At 41.9% G+C, this 21,862-nt stretch overlaps 1 protein-coding gene across 2 annotated transcripts in view; it reads left to right on the forward strand.

The window, feature by feature from the left end:
- Positions 1-777: 777 nt before the first annotated feature.
- XPO4 (exportin 4) overlaps positions 778-21,862 on the forward strand; it is an 82,119-nt gene continuing 61,034 nt past the window's right edge. Inside the window, exon 1 of one of the 2 annotated variants that reach the window (XM_032679739.1) lies at positions 778-1,002. In XM_032679739.1, coding sequence (XP_032535630.1) covers positions 922-1,002 — 81 coding nt within the window. In that variant the 5' untranslated portion in view covers positions 778-921. Of the gene's footprint in view, positions 1,003-1,540; positions 1,650-21,862 lie in introns of those variants that run through there. The other variant, XM_032679740.1, reaches the window with a different exon arrangement.

Consider the following 21,862-nt stretch of genomic DNA (forward strand, 5'->3'; position numbering starts at 1 on the left):
ACTGTCAACTACTCCACATCCAATAACATGAAAGGAGCTCCAGGTGGATTTACATGGGAAAAAGTGCATTTTAGATCAGTTTTAAACATTGGCTTGGGGTTTTCTTGCCTGTCATAAACCAGTCATTTGCAAAGATGCTGACCACGACTTTCTAAGCCGTATTTTATACTAAGATTCTCATCCCACTACAAGTCTGCAAACACTGCTAGGCACAAGGGAATGCCACTACCCAGCGCCTGCAGCCTCACTGACGCCTGAGCTCACTGCAAGGCACAAGGAAATGCAGGTAAATATCTCAAAGGCGTGAGCCAAGAGGATGGAGTCAGACTCTTTTTGGTGGTGTGGTGGTGCCCAGCGACAGGACGAAGAGCAATGGCCATAAACTAAAACACATGAAGCTCCACCTCAACATGAGGAAGAACTTTTTTGCACGGAGGGTGGCAGAGCACTGGAACAGGCTGCCCAGGGAGGGCGTGGAGTCTCCCTCTGTGGAGACATTCAAAACCCATCTGGATCCGTTCCTGTGTCACCCGCTCTAGGTGAACCTGCCTTGGCAGGGGGGTTGGACTGGATGATCTCCAGAGGTCCCTTCCAGCCGTAACAACCTGCGGGCCGGGCAGGTGCGGCGACCTCGACAAGACGAGGGGCGGCAGCTGCCCCGCCCCGCGGCTCCGCAGGTCCCGCCGCGCGGGCCGGGCCGGGCCCGCCCCGCAGGCAGCCGGTCGGGGTGGGAGGGGAGGGGAGGGGAAAGGAAGGCGGGAGGGAGGCTGGCGCAGAGCGGGCGCTGTCCCCGCCCGGCGGTCGCGGTGCTGCAGCGGCGCCGCCGCTTCGCTTCCGCGGCGGGGCCGGGCCGGGCCGGGATTGGCCGCGCGGCCGCCTCGCCCCAGAATGCAGCGCATGGCGCGTCATTGAAGAGAGACCATGATGGCGGCGGCGGCCGCGGCGGCGGGGGGTGCCCCCGAGGTGATCGCCCAGCTGGAGAACGCGGCCAAAGTGCTCATGGTGAGGCGGGCGGCGGCACGGCCGCGCCCGGAGCGACGCCTCGCCCCGAGAGGGGCGTTCGCGCCGGACCCCTCTCCCCTCCCCGCCTCCGTTCGCGCCGCTCTCGCCCCTGGGGCGCGGGACTCGGGGCGCAGCCCGGCGGGGAGCGGCGCCCGCACCGCCCCGTCCCGCTGCCCGGGCGGCCGGGCTCCGTCCCTCCCTGTCCCTCCCCGGCCGGTCTCCGTGGCCCCGCAGCCTGGCCGGCCCCGCCGCGCACGCCGCGCCGCTGCTCCATGTGCCGCCCGCTCCCGCCGCCCTGGGCAGGCTCTGCCCGCGCCCCGCGCTGCACACCCTGGCTGCGGGGCGTCCCGTCCTTGAGCCCCAGCACCGCCACTGCCCGCTGCGGAGACCCTCGTCGAAGTTGCCAGTGAGCAATTCTCCCTCCCGGCGGCGGGGCCGGGGCCCCGGGCACGTCCCGGGGCGGCGGGAGATCGCTCCCGTGCCCAGCCGAGCGCGGGCAGCGAGACGCCGGGGGCAGCGTGGAAGCGGCCTCGGGAGTGGCGCGATCTCGTTCCAGAGTTTTCCTTTAAACCAAAGAGCACCGAGCAGCCACAGGTTCACGGTGCTGCGGTCTTGAAGCAAAGCCATTAATGGTGCTTCGCACCCTGGTCTGTTTATTATCAATTAATTATTCCTGCTGACTGTGAATGTGTTGTCTTAGTTTCATAATGGCGTGGAAAATTAAGTCCATATGGCAAAAGATCAGAAATGTGATGCAGCTGGGTACTGGCAGTGACCGTTGGTGTTAAGACATCCTGGTTGTGCACCCTTGTAAAAGACTTGTTAGTTGAATGAAAAGCTGCATGTTGGCTAGCATAGTTTACAGGTCTTCCTTCCAGATCTTCCAAAAATGTCCAACTGAAAGCCTTCCCCACAGAACTTATCTTACCAAAAAGCAATTCCAACAGAAATAAACTTTGTAAGTTGTTGATAGTTAGGGGTTTCAAAAAACCCAAAGAAATAATAGTAAAGTTTGCCTGGTATCAATAATTAATCAATGGCCAGAGCCTGAACAATGGCAGCTCAATGTCTCGCTGAAACAGCCTGACTGTAAAGCGACAGGTGATCAGCTTTACTGCAGAGTGTCCCATCAAAATGCATGTGTGTTACTCCTTATGAAGTCAAAGCCTGAAAAACATTGACTATGTTTCCAAACAGGACAGTAAAGATAGATAGCTTGGCAACAAGCACTATTCCTTTTACAGAAATACTTCTAAAAGTATGCGACCAGTGATGTATTTTAAACTTTGAGCTGTTTTTGATTTGTGCATGCTTTGCAAAACATGACTGTATAGATTGTTAGATGTTCTCGTAATGTCTGTGTATCACCTTTTCAAAAATAACACAGCTGCAGTAATTGTCAGGAAAGTTTGACTGCATAGGGGAAATAAGTATTATGAGACAGAACATGTGTGTGGAATGAAGCTGGTGGTTAGATAATTTTCAGTATCAAATCAACAGCACGTGGAGTGATATCTCCAAAGCCTTGCATTTGTGCTGGAAGACTAAATGTTACTTGTGTGGGCATTGTTTCCCTAGCATAGTCGGAAAAGCAACTTACTGTGGAGTTAAATTAAATAAATTTATTAATACAGTGAAAAGATACAGGCCTCTTATAGTAGTGTTTATGCTTCTGTTGAAGAATAGATGCTCAACTTACTGGTAAAATATATCTTGGATCTGCAAGCACATGGGTGTTAGGATCCTTGTTGACTGTCCAGCTTCTTCCCATCAGCTTCTGACTGTATGAAAGCTGACTTGCTGTGCTCTTTAGCTTTTTCTTATTTCTTTTCCACATCTGTTCTTGGAAGTTTTATAGGCAACACTAAACTGACAAGAATTAGTTAGATGGCTTTTACTGAGGAAGCTGCATAAAAGATGCACAAAAGCTCTCCATTAGGGTAAGGACCCAGAGTCAGGCTTTAAGCAGGGTTGGCTGTGGAAGAACTGTGAAACTGTACAGGGTTATTGCTGTGTTCCTTCTTAAAAATCATTGGGTCTTTGGAGTGTTGGAGGAGAGGAATGCAGGTCACCAGGTGCTTTACAAAGGTGGGTGTGAGACCCCAGAGTCTGAGAAGGTTTTGTGCACTGCTCCTCTTCTCTCTTGCTAGCAAATGCGCAAAAAACAAAGGTGTAATTGTGTTTCAGGACTGCACGTGGGCAATGATGATCTGAATATCATTTAGCCAGAGGACTGCACTGTTTGGCAAAAGGTCTGCTTGGTAATGAGGGCAGGAATTATCTGTTTGTGGCAGTTGAGAGGCTGTGAACTGATCAAGCAAACTGGTGAGATCACTTAGAAAGGTATTTCTGTAAAAATTTGAGGACTTGGGGGAGGGAGGATGGTGAACCTGGTGCTAGTGGTGGAGGGCATGAGTAGAGGTCAACACTTTGCAGTGGAGTCATACGTGGAGCAATGGGAAAGGGTTAAGCTGTGAATGGTCTGACAATAGATGGCAGAAGTTTTAACTGGGCAGAGAGCTGTGGAGGGATTCAGCAAGGTTTTCTTGTGGCAGTCTGTTGCAGGTAAGACAATCCTGTAAAATACCGGAGCAATCCTTGTAAAATATGGTTGGCTAGGGATGCATCAAAAATGGTGCAGTGTATCAAAGGATGGAGCAGGGAGTGGTGATTTACGTGATACTTGTCTTGATTTCAGACTGAAATATTGAGCCTGTAGGAGAATAATGGACTAGAGAAATTCAGATGTGCTAATAAAAAGACCTGAATGAGCTTAATTAACTTTCCTCGAGGATAAGTATGGATTACTGTGAGCTCTATAAATCTTTGATAAGTATTTTCATAATTCTTTTTTTTTTAATTGATCTGGGTTAGTTGAGTTTGCCTTTGGAAAATTACTTTTTATGTGTCAGATAAAGGATACATGAGTCCTGATCTTATAAATTGCTTGATCTTTATGGACTTTACAAACCATGGCGTGCCATGTTTAAAAACTGGAAAGATTCAATTTGTTCTCTCACCAAGCTTCTCTACAGCTCTATGGAAATGCTTTTCCTTTGTTATCAGTAACAACTTTCAGCAGGTTCTTGGTAGCCCACATTCAAAAGGCTTAGTTTGGGAAATTATCGAAATTTGGTATAATTGAAGAGTTGTTATAAAAGATGGAACTTATGTTGTCATTAGCTGCCAAATGTGACTTCGAAGGCTGGTACTGTGACAGTTTTCTTTGGTGTGTGTGAGAATATTTGCTATATAAAAAGTATGTGCTTTTTGGGGTACCTAATTCCTTTCCAGTAAAGCTAAGTGGTGTTTACTTGAAATAAGATCCCCATTAGGGCTTTGCTGTGAAGTTTTTCAGTGCAACAGACTGGTATACTCCTTTGGCCTCTGTGACTTTGGCTTGGTAAACATCGTACATCAGCATCTGTATGAACTGAATGAACTTACTGCTCCTCCATTTCCAACTGGCATAACATCCCCTAATCAAATGTATTTCCTATCTGTTATGTTCTGTTTGACTCAGGTGGTAATTAATGCCAAATATAATTAGTACTAGTTAAGCACTATTTTAATAACTGTCTTCATGGATGACAGAAGACATAGGATGTATTATTGAGGAACGAAATGTAAATGTCATCCCAGAGGTGAGAGGATGAAGTAGGAAGCATGCCTAAGACTATCTAGTTATTGGCTGAGAGTTTATTAAAGCAGATTGAAATTTTTTAGCATATGATATTCTGTGACATTTAAATGGAATATAGCATGTTCCACCCGCCTCCCTTCAAAAAGGGTGTTCTGTTCTTACCTGCAGCTCCACTTTCTCCCTTGTGACCCTGTGCAGAAGATATTAGTACTGCTGAGATGACATAGGAACTAAACAAGGGAATGGATTTCTGTCAGGTTAACAAGACGAATTGGCTATCTGTGCAGCCGTTTAGGTTGCAGAGCTAGAACAGGGGCACTGAAATTAGATTGTGGGACATGTACAGGGCTGGTCTGTCCCTGTTAGTGGTGAGCTGTCAACTTGGCTCAAGTGTATAATATACCTTCACAGTACAATTTACTTGCTAACTCACATTGTCTTGATATTAGAAATGCCAGACTTTGCTTAGAGGTGCACACCAAAAAGAGAAGAGGTTATGAGTTTCAGACAGGAACATTCCAACTGGAGAGAAGGAAAAAAAAAAATATATGTCACAGTAAGTGTGGTTGGTGAAGTCAGTGGAGCAGACTACCTTGAGAGGCTATGGGATCTCCCGTCTTTGGAGATATTTAATACTTGACTGAACAAGGCCCTGAACAACCTGATCTAACTTTGAAACGAGTTCTTTTTTGGGCAGAGGATTGAGTGAAGTGAGGTCCAGAGGTTCCTGTCATGCTAAGTTATTCTATGTGCTGTGACTCTGGGTAGCGTTAACAGGTTCAAGAACATTTGAGCAAAGACCTTTGCAGAAGAATTCCCTTCTTTAAAAGTTTGTAAATGGTCTGGTTTCACTGTGATGTGTTTTTTGGAGTGGAGTGGATTCACACATTACCATCTTCTCAGGGTACTACTTAGTGGCTTATCCTGCCCTTCTGAGGGAGATTTCAGGCTAAAGTTGAGTAATCTGATGGTGGTCATACAAACTGCTCTTTCAGATGTTCAAATAAGCTTATAGAGTAAGAGTATAAGGGGGCACATTAATAAGACCAAGTTGTTTATACCATCAACCTTGACAATTTGTATGGTTGGCTCTTTTTCACCTACCTTTCTTGGAGATCAGGGCTGTTGTGGTAAGTGCATGAAACTGGCAGAAAATAACCCCCCTTCCCTTCTAGCTGGTCCTCAGAAATCAGAGGGGCTGAGTGTGCTTTATTTCTGATTTATAACCGGTTAGGTGCTGTAAGTCTGGTCGCATTGAATAAGAACTTTCATGGTCACAGATTCGTGAATAGTTTGATTTATTGAAGCAGCATTTGTTAGACTGCTGATTATAAATGCACTAGATGCACAAATTATAAGTGCATAGTGCTGTGTACAGTTGTTCACGGATGTGATCCAACACAGTCAGGTGCAAATCTTACCAAAGAGTCGTCTCTGCTTTGGGGAGCTGGGAGGAGCAAACTCATTGACTTGTCTGTGAAGTGGGATTGTATTCTTATCCTTCCTCAATGGAGAATTTGAAATACCAATTTTATAGTCCATGGAGAAATGGAGGTGTGACTATAGTCAAAAATCATTGACTATCTGTTGCTGCTGTCATAGATGTGGGATGGGGGCAGCTGTTTTCTCATTTTCATATTGTTGGGTGTGGTTTTTTATATGTAAACAAGGGATAAAGAGGGTCTCTGGTTACCTTCAGTCAAACTGAGTTATAGAATTTACAGTTTAAACAAAGGCAGCACAGAACCATGGCACTTCAGTATCTTCTTCCACCTGGCTGAAGCAGCAGCGAAGACCATCTGACCTTTGCCAGGTCTTTACTCCCATTTATCTCCTTAAAGGAACAGATCTATAACAAGGATTGTTATGGATGGTTGAAGGGGCAATGAGGCTAAGGGCTGGCACAGAGATGTGGATGCTCTTCTGCACTTCATTGAGACAACATTGGGCTGAGGCCTCCACTTCAGTCCAGGCACTGTTTAGTTGTTATGCCTTGCTTGACCCCAGGTGCGAGATAAGCTTAGCTTGTGTTTTTGCCCAGCCAGCCTCCATCTCATGGCTTCTCTGTAGCTTGACATAATAAGGCAGTCCATTTTCCACAAGGGCCATTACATTCCAACTTCCACAAGGAAGTTCAGTTTCTTGTTGCAATTTGTCTTCATTGTGGGGCAGTTTTTCAGACTGTGAAGCATGGCTCCATATAAGGGTGAAAGGGAGAGGTGGACTAGCTCTGCTTTTGTTATGGCAGGTTACCTGTCGGAAGAAATCAGACAAATTAATCATTCCAATGCTGAGAAGATTTGTGGAAATCCTCCAAGTCATCACCTGCAAAACAAGCTGGATGTGTGCTGTATTATCTTTTGCTTCAGAACTTTTATGGTCGGTGCATTGTACAGGCACACAGTTCAGATTACAGCTTGGGAGATAAGTACATGCTGTGTGCATTGTGCTAGTGAAACTTTTACCTGGGAGCTGAGAACAAATGTGCATGGAGCATATCTGTACTAAGGATGAAGAGTTGAGATTAGGGAAGTGAGAACCGATAGAGACCTTTGGAAAGTAAAGATACTGTTTGATGAAATTAAAAGCTAATGAAATGACGTTCTTTATGCTTAGGGTTTATTTCCTCTGACCATTTCACAGAGGGAGTGTTTGTTTTTTTGAATCGGTATAATGTTTTGCACCCATCTGACATGTCACAGTTGCATTGGCATATTTCTATATTTTTGTTCTGAAAAATCAATGTAAATACTGTGTGTTTGCTTCTACATTCATCTGCCAGGGAACTTCATTAGTCCACAACTCCATCTGGATAATTCTTCTTCAGGCACCACCTACTGCTGTTTTCCCTTTAACCTGCTTCCTAAGAGTCTTATCGTTGTTATGCTAATCTGTGTTCATTAGTTAATTAACAGCTTTCCCTATGGAGAGGTAGAAGAAATCCTCTTGATTATTAAGTTGAGCTGATCCTGTCACAAGCAGATAAGTAAAATATTCCTTTTCATCAGTTTCTGACAGTGTTTTGATTCTAAAAAGTCTGTCTGAATTAGGTATACATAAGATCTTTGTGATTTTCATGCATAGTGGGGTGTATGAGTGGCATAAACCCACATACTTGCTGGGAGATGTGGTGTAGAAGGGAAGGTGTCAGATCTGAGCTGTAGGAGACTTTGATGCAGATCTCTACTTCTTTTTCATCCCTTCAAACTGTCTAAAACATCCTGTTGAATAGGGAGTAGTTGTTCAGATAGAGATTTTAAGAAATGAAAGCAGGAGGATGTATTTTACATAGTTCCTCTTCTTCCTCCTGTCTGCCTCTGAAGCAGAAAAAGTCCAGACTTTCCTACTTGAGACTTAACTAAGAGTGGCTGCTGTACAGTGCTGCCTTTGGCTCTGCCAAAACAGAGGGTAGTAATACACCCACCTGAGTGGTTGCATAGTGAACTAGTTTGGGAAGTGTATGCAGGGAGAAAAGGTTTTTGCATTGAAGTAATTTTCACTGTGTTGCCTTATAGACAATTCTGCTACCTTGATTGAGATGAGAAAGCTTGCCTATGCTCCTGAAAGAAATTTTGTCAAACTATGTTGCTAAATCACTAAGGAAGTAGCAGGTACAATTCTTATCAAATCAAAACTGATTTTTTTAATAGAAAATAAAGTAAAAGTTTAGATTAACATAGAAGCAAGTGAATGAAGTTTTTTTACTTTTGATACTTTGTAAATCAGATAAGTTGGTTTAGTGGTGCCTACCAAATTCAAAATTTGCAGAACTATAAAAGTGAATATGAAGAAAGGCTGAAGATATATCATGATTTGTGCTGAAACTATAGATGTCAGTATTTTTTGTCATACAGTCCAATTGTGTTACGTGCAGCTGTGCAAAATGCTAGAGGCACAGTTGAAAATATGCCTTATGCCAGGGTCTCTTGAAGGCTTTGTATAATTAATCTGTGACTTGGCAATTGATGAAGTGTAGAAGGTTTTTTGCCATGGAATTTTGTGGATTGTGATGGCAGTCTCTGGGATTTCAAAAGGCTTGGTTAAAGTGAAGAATATCCATAGTCCCACATTTCTAAGTGTGACACAGACATAAGGCTGTATTTTCACAGAAACCTAAACCAGACTAACAGTGAGTGTCAGAGAAAAAACATTGTTTATCTTTTTGCTGGATTGATTATCTGCTAGGTTAGTGAGTTGGACTGGCTTTTGGAACGGTCTGCCGAAGCTAGAATAGGATAATACTGTGTGTCTAGGAGTGGAAATGCTGTTAATTGTGGCATTAGTGATGGTATGCAAACAGTATCAAAGCTAAGAAGCAGCAGAAACAATTGTAAAAACACAAACCGCACTGGCTCATTTATGTGCTCATTGATGAGTTACTGCAGAACTGCCACCAGTCTGTCTTGTGGCAGCACAAGAGAAGTCATCCCTCCGTACGGTGCCTGTCTGGGGACAGGTGGAAGGTGTCCAAGCTGGTGATGGGGGGTGAAGTGACATCCTTTCTGGCCCAGGATCTACATGTGTAGCTTTTCTGCCTTGGGCAAGCAGCAAAGGCTCTTCTCTTTTTGCTGATTTTGCCTGCCTCTGCAAATAGGTGATCCTGAAGGTTTTGATATGAACTTCCCCCAGATCTAATCTGCCACAGCTTGGTCATGTATGGGTGGTTTTGGCATTCCCATGGTCCCTTAAGTCAGTTCCTCCTTCATCTTGCCATGACTTCAACCAGTCATTGGTGGTGGCAGACCCTGCCTGCCAGTGCTGGGTTTCACCTTACAGCTCAGTTAGTTTCCTCTTATTGTTGCTACGTCTTACACGTTTGTCACTGTTAGATTTCGTGAGGACTTCTGCACATCATCAATATGTATGTATGTTCATACAGAAAATGGAGATGTCCAGGTGAGAGACTGGACCTGTAGCTCTGTTGCAACAGGACTGCAGCCCTGGGCTGGGGGGGGGGGAATATGTTCCCCCTTGTAGCTAGATGCTGGTTTGATGCTAGGTGTCTTAAAGTTGAATTGGTGTGTTATTAAAGCAGTGGCTGAAAAGCATTACATTAATCTTCACTGATCTTAAGTGCAAAGAGAGCTTTGTGTGTTTTCTGCATCATCATTTTGGTTTTTTTTTTTCTCATTAAGGTCTTAACTGTTCACATTTAGCTTATCTTTGTCGTCTCTTCAGTCACTGGCTTCTACTGCTTTCTTTGCTAATAATGTTGCTGCTCTTTGACTTTTCTTTCAACCATAATCTTGGTAGCTTCCCAGATTATTGATTATTGAGGAAATGTGCAAATAGGTTTACAAGACATGGACACTCCTTGCTGGTGAAGGAAGAATAGTGCTTTCCTTACCTGTCAACAACCACCATCAAGGTCCAAGCTAAAAAACAAATGTACTTCTTCCTGAGAGAATTTGGGAGGCTAAGCTGCAAACCCTTTATTTTTTGAGGTTGTTTTAAATGGGGTTAGGAACAGATGTTAAGTAGCTTCAGGATAGTGAATTGTTTAGTGGGAAATATATAAATATAAAATTCTAGTATCAAGAGAAATAACAGTATTGTTTCTGGAACTAGTCTTCTGTTCATGTTCATAACACTCCCTCTAACAGCACTGAGAATAAAATATGTAATTATGACCACATTTCTTCACAATCATTTTTTCAGGAAGTATGTTTGCACTGTGACTGTTCAGAACTTGAGACTTGGCTAATTTATGCAGATTTCTTAGAGTGAACTCAAATACTTAAAGGGAGTCCTAAAGATTGCCTCTTCTAAATAAAATCCCAAAATGTTTCTATGTGGAGTAAAAAAAAAGTTCTTCATAAAAGAAATGCTTTTTAGAAGATGTTTTCTCAGAATACATGTCATGTGTCTGTTCTGTATATCAGAGGATGAGTACAGAGATACATAACTTCTTTGGTAATGTAGTTCAGGCTGTAACAGCAGAACAAAGTGATGAAACAAGGTAAAAGTAAAGGACATCCTACCATCTCAAGTGTGTACAATTCTAGATGTACGGGAAAGGAGCTTTTTCTAGATCTGTTCAGTGCAAGTCTGTAATATTTTGTGGTTTTGAGGAAAAGAAGTTATTCTCTTTGTAAAATCATTTCAGTTTCACAATTTCTTTTGGCTTCCTTATCCTCCACCTAACACAGGTGATGAGCTTCCTCCCCTTTTTCCTTCTCTATCTTTTTGCTCTTTTTTTTTGCCAAACTTTGATTTTTGTCTGTAGCTACGTTTCTGTTTGCTTACATGATTCAGATGTTGTATTTTGTGCATATTTTACTTGTGTCTGTAGGTTTTTATTAATACCCTGACAGTTAAAAGCCATTAATAAAGGTAGGTGTTTTAGGCCATGCCATTTTGAAAGTACACTAAACCAAAGGAGTTTTTCACATCAAATTTAGATAAACTCTGAGAATTCTAAAGATTCCCTTACCTTCCTTTTAATCAACTCTTCCTGAATAATTATGATGGGACAAAATTGTTTTGACATTTTATCAAGATGGACGGAAGAGGAAGTGCTAAAACCTGAATTTTGGCAGGGAATCTGGCTGCCCTGTGTGCCTGCCTTTCTTCATCAGCTTGGTGGGAGGAAATGCTTTTGTGATAGGAGTCAGAGCCTAAAACACTCAGAAACCAAACTGCATCACTGTGTCAGTTTAAATATTTCATGTGGTGATGAATTTTGACTTCTGTGTTGGGGGCTATATGTGAGGTGGAAGGGGGGCTACCCATGTGATATCCTGTTAACCCTGTTACTCCATCTGCACGTGCTTACTGTAGAAGGCTACATGCAAGTAAAAATAATACCAGCCTTGCAGCAGTGTGTGTGTGAGGGGCTTATAGCTGTTCTTTCAGAAAGTATAATTTGAAATCAGACAGTAGGAAAAAATAGCTACTGTTAGACACTTCTACACATACAGACAATATGAAGTTTCAGAAGGAGAGTAGATGCTGACTGTATTTGATGTACAGTGAGCCTAATAAATGGGTTATATATCAAGTACATCTGAACTTTGGAAAATGAGTATTTCCATTAAACTTTGTATTGAAATTCATTGTTACTATCCTGGCACTTTTTGTTAAGTCATGTCTATGCTGTCTTGTAGGCACAGAAAAGGGCAATACAGACTTGAGCTACTTGAATCTTATGATCAAGTTGTAATTAGGATTTTGGAGGCTGTGAATGGCCTAGGGTCTATCTCTTGCTGGAGAACCAGGGCCTGTCATGGGGATAGTCCACCCTGCAATGAAGTCTGTAGTGTGTGTTGATGCTGAGACTCCTCTCCTTCCCACCTTTTTGGACAACAGAGGGTCTCAACTTGGGACTCATGTGTATCTTCCATGCCTCCTTGTGGGGGAAAGAGAGAAGCACTTGCAGTTGGTGGGAGCCAAGGGAAAAGCTTGGTTTGTTCCCACCAACCCTTCTCCTCCTTGCTGCAGAATGAGGCCAAGCTCACTCCAGCTCCAGGAGATGGTCAGAGGAAGGTGTTGCCAAATTGGCTATCACTCAGAATGTAAGGTCAGCCACTGCCAGCCCCTCTGATGTCTGAGGACCAGCTTGAATGCAGGGGAGTTTATTTTCTGCCAAATCTCCCATCTCTTACCACAACAGAAAAAATTGGCCTTAACACAACAGAAGGAAACAAAGAGCAGGACTTGAGGCTAGTGTGAGTGTAGTTGTAGCAAGGGCTACTTTGACTTTTTGTGTCCTTTAGTAACATGTATTTTTAGGGTTCCTGTGCTATTGCAGTAGTGATATGCCATTTCTACTGAAGTCAAAGCAGATTGATTTTATTTGTTAACATCAAATGCTTTAAAAATATTTGAATTTGGAACGATGAGGCTTTCTGTAACTTTATATAGGGCTCTGGTCCAGCAGTGCCGAGCCTAAATTTGCAACTCTTGGACTATGCAGAATTCAGTCATTTTCCCAAATTCTGCTGTAGTTATCATGTATGGGATGGATGGAGTACGGGCTGATCCTGTTCATCTGGTGCTCTCAGAAGGTTGGCACGAGCCAATGTAATGTTAATTTAGTTGAATGTATGGATTTCTTATTGAGCAATGTGCACAGTGGTTAGAAAAGTTCTAAATGAATGCTGTGAGGCGACTGACAGCAGTCAGAGCTGATTGGATGAACAGCTCACCCAGGTATGTAAACCACTTAGAGGCATCTGTTTGTCAATGTCTTGTCACAGCTACCTGATAGCTATACCTTCATCATCCTCTGTTCTTTCCTCTTGCTCCATTATGGTCCTGCTTCCCCGAACAGAGATTCCACTTTGCATTCCTCCCTTTTGCGTCCCCGGGAGATCTCTGGTACCTGTTTTGAGGCTGAGAAGCAGACATGAACAGTGGAAGCAGTTCCTCTGCAGACTGGTTACCACAAGTCATGTATCTGAAGCGTATTGTCCATGTAAATGAATGGTAATTTCAGTGAAGAACCTGTAATAGTCTATAAGTGTGGGTCAAATTGTTAGTAGAGAAATAAAATCTCAGCAATTTTTGTTGCTTGTCTTGGAGAGGAAGTCTTATCTCAGAAAATCTTTTGATATTGATGGCAATTGATTTACTTTGGCTCTTTAGTCAATTAATGTGTATATATAATATCTTATATACGACCATTTCAAAACTGAGAATAGATCTGATCACAAAGCACAATTTATCTCCTGTTTTACTTGCAAAAGACTTAATAAAGTACTTCAGCTCCAAAATACAAAGCAAAAGCTGATATGAAAAAATAGTCTTTTTTCCCCTATTGTTAAGTTTCTGCATGAAAGCAAGACGTGAGTGAGTAGATGTGTAGGAGGCAATTCCTCCAGCAGTCACACATTTGTTCCAAATATATACCAAAAAATACTGGGCACTCTGGGGTTTAAATTATTTAAGCAATAATTACTTTTGGGAAAGAATTTAAAAAAAAAAATCAAAGAAAGTTTTTCTTCAGAAAGTTTTAAGTCTCCACCATATTGTCTCTAGTGCACTTCTGGTTCAAAGTTATTTATTTCATCTTACTTACCCAAGATTATTTTTCAAGATTGTTATATTTTAAATTGGAAGATGAGTTACTACTGTAATTTAAATGATTGTTCCAAAAAGCAAGTGTAAAGGAAGCAATTGGAACGTAGTTGGAGTTGTTCATTATGCTAACTAGGTTTTCTGTAGTAACTTAACTATTACTTAAAGGTTAGCAGTTGTATAATGACAGATCTGACTGGGACATCAGAAACTGCTCTTGATACCAGTTGCCTAAATTCCTTCTGGCCTCGTGCCCAAGGCTGGAATGTCTCATCTACTTGTGAAGCAGCTGCCAAACACTGCAGAGCTGAGCATCCTCATGTAGCTTGAATTGTTAGCTTCTTGAATTGGCATCTGATTCATGAGTGGACCAGACATCCTTGTGTTGTTAGGTGTCACTGTCTGCTACAGAAGTAGAGTGAATATCTGAGAACAGAAGTGTGTCTAATTGTCCAGTTCTCTGTGCCTGACCCCCATATTTAATCTCTTTGATTAGCTATTTTAATAAGACAAGTGACAGTTCTTGAGTGTGCTGTGATATACTGTAGGAGAAAGCTTATTTTAAATACTTGAAAAGTGTGACTGGTATAACTGGAATGCAAACTCATTATGACTTGACTGCACAGAAGTCAGAGTAATGCAGTCTTGGAGCATGCTGCTTGATGTGACTTTGGTAGAGTTAAACTTGGAATCTCTTTATTCTGAGAGTCTGATTCTTTTCTATAACTCGCCTATACAGCAGATCTGTGCTGGGGAGTAATTCTGTTAAGGTGCTTTTATTGTTTAAGACACAGAAATATAGTTTTAGGGGGTTTTGAGCATCTTAGTAGAAGAGCACATATGGTAAGTAAGAATTTAATTACTTTTGTTTATTTAGTTATGTTGCAGCTATAACAATTGCTTACATGGATAGAGTAATGTATGTAGCTGTCCTAAAGGCAGTATGTGCACTAGTTAAAAATTATTACTTGCCCATGTGCTTGATTATTTTTTTCCTTTTTTTTTCTCTTTCTCCTTCTATTTTTGCCCATAATCCTCGACTGTGTTACCACCATCACATGGTGTTCCCCTGCACATGCTTCTCAAGCTCACTCATGATCTTTCTCCTTTACATATGCCTCACTGTTACTTGGCTTCCCTGCCTGCTGCGACATGTTGGTGAGCCATCTGGGTTTCCTTTATTCCTCACTTCTCTGAGTGAGTCTGCCTGATGGTGGCTGTCAGCAAGGTCCAGACGCAGTGGTGCCACTGCCGACTGTGTTGGCTTTTGCTTATCCTTGTGTATTGATGGGGGTCAGTTGCTTTTGCTCTACTCTGTCGGACTTCCAGGCTCTCTGAGGCACAGAGTCTAGACACCATTCTGAAGAAGAACGAATGTCTTTAGTTCCCACAGACCAGAGTTCAAGAACAGTTTTATTTTACCTTTTGACTGCAAGGAAGGCAAGATTCCCCTACATATTTGGGGAAGCTCAGTTTGGAGAGTTTGTGGTGACTTTTACCAAGTCATACTTCAGTAGAAATATCAGATTTTTGTTCTGCCCTTGTCAAACTTTGTAATATGCTTTACTTGCAGACATAAACATTGCCTTTGGCAAGAAGGTTCCTACTTGTCTTTAGTAGTAGCAGGTACAAGCAATTTGATCCTTTTTTTTAAACCCAAGGAAATTCTTCTAGTAGGCATGTTTGCCTTTCCATAATCCTACTAGTGTTTAGGCTGTACTGTTCATAGGGGACCTTGAAGTAGGTGGGAATACTGTGGGTGTCAGCTTAAATCACTCCAATGTACTCCCTCTGTGTTCTCTCAAGCAGCAAAATCTGGAGGAGTGCGTGACTCTTCTTTGTGATATGCTAATTTGTAGATTTCCCCCACTGTAATTGTAGAAAGATTGCTGACTTTGATTGTATTCAGTGGTGTCTTGCCGTAGCAGGAGCCTAAAAAATCGGAATTTGTCTCTAGCAAGCTTTTCTGTCTGCAAGGAATGAATGCTGTTCACCTCATCCTTATGTTTGTAAATGATCACGAGCTGGATTTTTCTTAGCAAAATTACAATGCAGAAGTAGCAGTGCAAGCTGGCTAACTAAATCATATTTAATAAAAAACTATCCCAGTATTGATTTTAATAATAATGTTGAATGGTAGAAGTTGTTACTATTAAGATACTATCAGTGTCTTAAGTGACCAATAACAAATATTCTCTGGAATCCACAACAATATTAGAACAAACTGCTGAACAAACTTCAACTACAAGATGTTGAAGAGGTCAAGATTCATATGTCAGAAGCCAATTCAATCTTTTTTATTGGCCTTCTAAGAAGATAGACATATTTTACAAGGAGGGTGGTGAGGCACTGGTACAGGTTGCCAAGAGACCTTGTGGATGCCCTATCCCTAGAAGGGTTCTAGTCCAGGTTGGATGGGGCATTGAGCAACCTGGTCTAGTGGAAGGAAAAGGTGTCCCTGCCCATGGCAGGGGGTTGGACTACATGGCTTTTAAAGGTCCCTTCCAATTCCAACTACTGTGTGATCCTGTGATTCTATTCTATGATCTCAAACCATTAAGAAAATAATGTAACTTCCAATATATGACAAAAAAAGTTCTATTTTTTATATTTGTGATGATCAACATGAAACTGCCTGAACAAAATTGCTTGAGGAGGGAGTGGAATTTGATACGGTTTGGTGTTTTGGTTTTTTTTAAACCAAAAAGTGTTTTCAGATAAGGAGAAGGAGCTAAAAAAGCAGACTTCAAACGTTGATGTGGTTTTACTTTTTCAGCCTCTTGCTGGCAAATACACAATGACTTCAACTTTAGTCTTATGAAGAGAACATCTCATATTTGCAACCCATTTATTTCCTTTCTCATGTACCTATTACCTTAATTTCTTGGCATTTTCCATCCTGTCAAGTCATAATTACATATATTTTTTTTTTTAGAGGTATGTTACTGAGGTAGGAAATGCTTGTACAAAGCAAGTGTTTCTGAATACATGTGTAGCTTCAGATCCTCTATGTATGTCTAACTACTCCTATGTAAAATAAGAGCTTGGGGATTTTCTTTTATTTTTGTCCCTTATTTTTTCCACATGTACCTTCAACTGATGTTTCCTAGTCATATGTGTATTTTCTATGACAGTTGGTCTGACCTTTTCTCATATCTACTACTTTCCTGCTCCGTGTGTCGGTATTAATTACTATTATAAATAATTTGTAATACCTTTTGTGTTAGTAGCCAATCTTTTAGCATTTTTAGTCATTCCCTCCTTGTCCTTTGTGTACCATCAAGTGAGGAGCAAAAAAAAAAAAAAAATTCAAGTTAGAAATTAAAAATCTGTATTATGTAAGGAAGGGACAAAGATGGGTTATTTTGGCAAAAAAGTGGCAACACATAAACTTATGGAATTAATGGTCCTGCTGTATCTGGTGGTGGTCCTTATCTTCCCATGATACAAAAGGATGGTTGCAGGGAGTAAGAGTGGGAAAGCGAGTTAAATACCTACTAGTACACTGGTGGCTGTTGAGGAACCTGTGCTGTTTGGGGGTTTAATGTTGTTAATTTGTTGTGTTTGTGACATCTGCGTTTTTTGGATGAGTGGATTGCTTATATTCAGATTGCTGAGGTAAACAATGTTGGTGCACTGGAGAGGGACGATGGAGCTTTGTCCATTATATGTTTTCTTGTAACAGTTTCATAGTGGTGAGAAATAGGATTTAAAGAGGATGTGCTGACCTCAGACTTGTTGAGGAGAAACTTTTATTTCTGATGGAGACCTGAATCAAGTTTTGTTTTTATCACACCGGAAAGAAAAGGTAATTGCATGAAAGTTATGTTCAGATTTTTGTAAGGTATGTGGTCTAATAGTTAAGGAAGGGAAAACCTGACTTTAGTTTTACACAACAGTTCTTATAATTCCGAAATAATTGTCTCATTGCCGTAACACCCATGTGAGCTGAGAGTAGGCTGGTGTTATTGGTTTTTTCAGTGTACAAAAAGTGAAAAATCAAATGTAGGGTGATATGTGACTCTGTGAAAGAAAACTATTAAGATCTTAATCAAGAATATAAGAGCCAAATCTCTCTCTTTTTCTACCATTGAATATCACTGCCCAACTTTTGGAAGGCTTACCTGCATCTGAGGTGCAGACTGAGGGACTTGCTCTTGGAAGAACTGATCATTATGTGCAGAAGGAGCTGTAAGTCATTCCCCATGCATTCGGTCTTCATAGGTAAAGTTGGAGCATGCTTAGGTTACACCAGAAAAATATGCTTATGCCCATGATTTGAACAGCTTTTCTGTTTGACTGATCTGTGCCAACACGTTCCTTCAGGCTGCATCTGCCTACCTGTATCCCAGAAGTACTAGAAAGATGCTGACTGCTGAGGACTCTCCCCAGTGTTTACCCTAATACAGAGAACCTCAAACTCCAGCTCTTTTCTTCTTTTTTTTTTTTTTTCTCTCAGTCTTCTTTTTTGACTGTGAGGTGTTAAAGGTGTTTCCTACATTTTGCTTCACAAGCTCTATTTCATGCTAAAGTTTAGTGTTTCTGTCTTTTCAAAAAGATTTTTTTTCTACTGGCTCATTTACCATTGATGGATTGAGGAGAATCCTAGTGATTACCTGTGTTCTGCTAAGAGGAGTGAGAAGGGTAGCAAAGACCTTGGTTTTTCCATGCTTTTTCCTTAAATAGATCCACAGAATCACTTAGGTTGGAGAAGACCTCTGAGATCATCTAGTCCAACCATTAATCCGGCACTGCCAAGTCCACCACTAAACCAGGTCCCCAAGAACCACATCATGGTTCTTGGGGACCACCCAGGGATGGTGATTCTACCACTTTCCTGGGCAACCTGTTCCAATGCCTCCCTTTCAGAAGGGGTTTTTCACAACAGCACAGAGAAAGTATGGGATTTCTGTAAGCACATGCAGAATTCAGATGTTTTAACATGATTATTGGCTTTGTTACAATTCAGTCATTGATACTGTGCCTTAATTTTTCTCTTTTTTTTTTTTTTTTTTTTTTTTAATAAACTTGTTACCATGAAAGGTGAGGAGTTACATTACTTTCTTATTAGTAATCCAGGCTTTCGGGTAACTTCAGTGGTCTTACAAGTATTAGTGCTAGCCTACCTCTTGTCTTCTTTCAGTTTTTCTTTCCCATGAGTGAATAGCTGTCATTTAAATGACTAGTCCTGCTGGATCTAATCAGTAGGTGCTGCTGCTGCTCCTTTTCTGTATCCACACAATCATGTTAGCTGAAAGGATGTAGTTTTATTTATAATACTGTGTCATGTACGAGTTCTATTCTTTTGGGGCAGTAACTTGTTATGCTAAAACCAGAAATGTGATCTTTGTCCTGGATAACTTTTTACAGGTAATTTTTAGGACAGAAGAGAGAACAGATGGGTGTTAGAGGTAAGTGCCAGACCATACAACTTCCTCATAAGAGAAAGAGGAGGCACTGATCTCTTCTCTCTGGTGACCAGTGACAGCACCCAAGGGACTGGCCTGAAGCTGTGTCAGGGGAGGTATAGATTGGATATTAGAAAAAGGTTCTTCACCCAGAGGGTGTTTGAGCACTGGAACAGGATCCCCAGGGAAGTGATCACAGCACCAAGCCTGACAGAGTTCAAGAAGTGTTTGGACACTGCTCTCAGGCACATGGTGTGACTCTTGGGGATGCTTCTGTGCAGGGCCAGGAGTTGGACTTGAATGATCCTTGTGGGTCCCTTCCAACTCAGCATGTTCTGTGATTCTGTGAAAGGGATGTAGCTGCAAATAGTTTCAATATGCCACAAGAGCCTGATAATTACATCACTGGTTTTTAATTCCTTGGTAGAGAAGAGAATGAAGGAGACAATTAGAATGAAAACAGTGAATGTGCGTGCGTGTTTGGGGGACCTTCCAAGCATAATGAGTACTTGGGGTACATTTCTAACCCTGTTGTGCTGAGGAGGTGCTGGGCACCGACATACAAGGCTCTCAGGATCACTAAGCCAGTATTCTTGTAATATGAAATTCGTGTGCAGAATATTTATATGCTGGTTTTTTCTTTAAAGCCTAAAATTAACTGTACTTTACTTTTGTTGTACAGATAAATACTGTCTTAATGCAGTGAAAGCAGCAGACTGTGAGCTTTAAGCTCCCTCTGGTGGATGTATAGTACAGTTTAAACCTTGATTGTTGTACTTGTCTGTTCTGGACAGTTATTAGAGTCTAAGTGTGTAATGTATCATTAAATTATTGTGACTTTTAAAATCAATACAGGAATATGATGTGCTATGTACCTTCCCAAGGTGCCTAAGGTCTCTGTAACTGGACTTCAAAGCAGTAGAAGAATTAAAATAATGTAAAATAAGAGATCTATTTCCTAGTTATTATAAGCATAAAGGGGGTATTTCCCATAATAATAATGGTTTTTTTAGCAGTGCTATAGTTTGCAACTGAAAGTGCCTTTAATACAGAATGGTGAAAATAGACAGGATTTCTATATGACAAACTCAAATGTTAATACAAAGTTAGTTCAAGATCAGGTAGCCCTGATTTGATCTTCTTGCTCTAAAAATGTAAATGTAAATTACCCAACTTGAAAAATGTTATGCTTTGTCACACCCAAAGGATTCTTCCTAACATGGCTGTAGTTATTGAGGCTTCACAAGACTGCAGAGTTGTGAGCTGCAAGGTCAGTACTGTTGAAAGGGAAACGTTACTCCACTCCTTTTCTCCCTACTGTTGCACTGGCACTTGTCTGGCTTTTTGATGCTTTATTAAAGTAACAAAAGAGTGTTCATTCTTCTTGCCCCTGCACCCCCCTCACACTTTGTGTTTTTGGGTTTTTTTGTGGGCTAGTTGATAGAAGGGATCATGGTTCTTTGTACATTTTCACAAATGCTTGCCCATACAATGAGGGAAAAATGTGGGGATTGCTTTTTTGTTTGGTAGATTTGGTTTATTTGCCGTAGCACTGACTGAAGCATGTGTTAAGCTGTTGCTATGTAGGTCGTTCTTGCATTTTTGATAACCTGCACCAGGTATTCTTTTGGCATTCAGTACTGCTGGTTCTGTTGCAGAGAATGTAGCTAGGGTCCATGCAGAGAAGTACTGTCCTTCAGACTGCAGAAGGCACGTGTGGTTGGGAGCAGCTCCTTCTGATGGCTGGCTGCATGCAGAAGACTTGAGGCTTTATCACAGAAATGTTGCATATCCCACTTGATAAGGCTACTTCTTTACAAGTTTACGTTTGATTAAAAAGTTCTTAAAGCTTGAGTTTCTGCATTGGGTTGGAGTTCACTGCAGCTCAGTGTCTTGGAAAGACTTGGACCGTGCCACGGAGGTTACTTCTGTCTCGGATATACAGCGGTGTGTAATGTCCCAAATATCCAAAAGTTTTCCTTTGTGCATATCTGCCTGCAGCCTGCTGACTTAGTCCCTGAGACGCTGCTCCAAGGATGTGGAAGAGGGACATGAACTGAGGGCACGCTGCATCTATGCATGTGCACAGCCTAACACTGAACTGCTGTCTGCCCGGAAGGGGGCATGGGCAAACACCGTGGTCTTGTCCCCAGAGCTGGTAAGAGCTGTCCTGCACAGGTTCAAATCACTGTCCAGGGACATTCTGCCCTCAAACTGGCTGTAGAGCAGAGCAGGTTTGTGAAGGGACAGAGCATTTATTCTGCATAAGCCGAGTTCCTCCACTACTTATTTTTCTCCCCTCACAGGCATTCTTCATATCTGTGCAGGAAAAGCTGTGAGAGTCAAAAATTTGCTATGTAAGGAGGTGGACAGCTGTTCATTAGGACCCCCTTGATCAAAGGATCAGCAGCCTGATTTTCCTTGCTTCATTTACTCAGATTATGAAATTGTAATCTCTGGTGTTATTTCCTCTTACGTGAGTCTTCTGTCATCTTGTGTTCCATCAAGGATGAAAGAATTAAATCAGATTTGATATGTTTTATTTACTGGCAAATATTTCATTTAAGTTAAAAACCTTGGTCTGTATGCTAAGGTCTTTGTACTTTTATTCCCAAAGCAGTGGGTATAAATCACAGCCAAAAGATAGGTGGCACCCATGTTCTCCTCAGATTGCTAGGGACAGGACTGGAATTTGGAGTTTGGAAGTTCGATAACCTATACTATCACCTTGACCCGGCTCTGCAGTTTGAATGTGATCTTTCTACATGTACAGTCAAAGGTGCTTTAGTTC

This window comes from Chiroxiphia lanceolata, chromosome 2 (genome assembly GCF_009829145.1).
Source record: "Chiroxiphia lanceolata isolate bChiLan1 chromosome 2, bChiLan1.pri, whole genome shotgun sequence".
Taxonomy (NCBI): domain Eukaryota; kingdom Metazoa; phylum Chordata; class Aves; order Passeriformes; family Pipridae; genus Chiroxiphia; species Chiroxiphia lanceolata.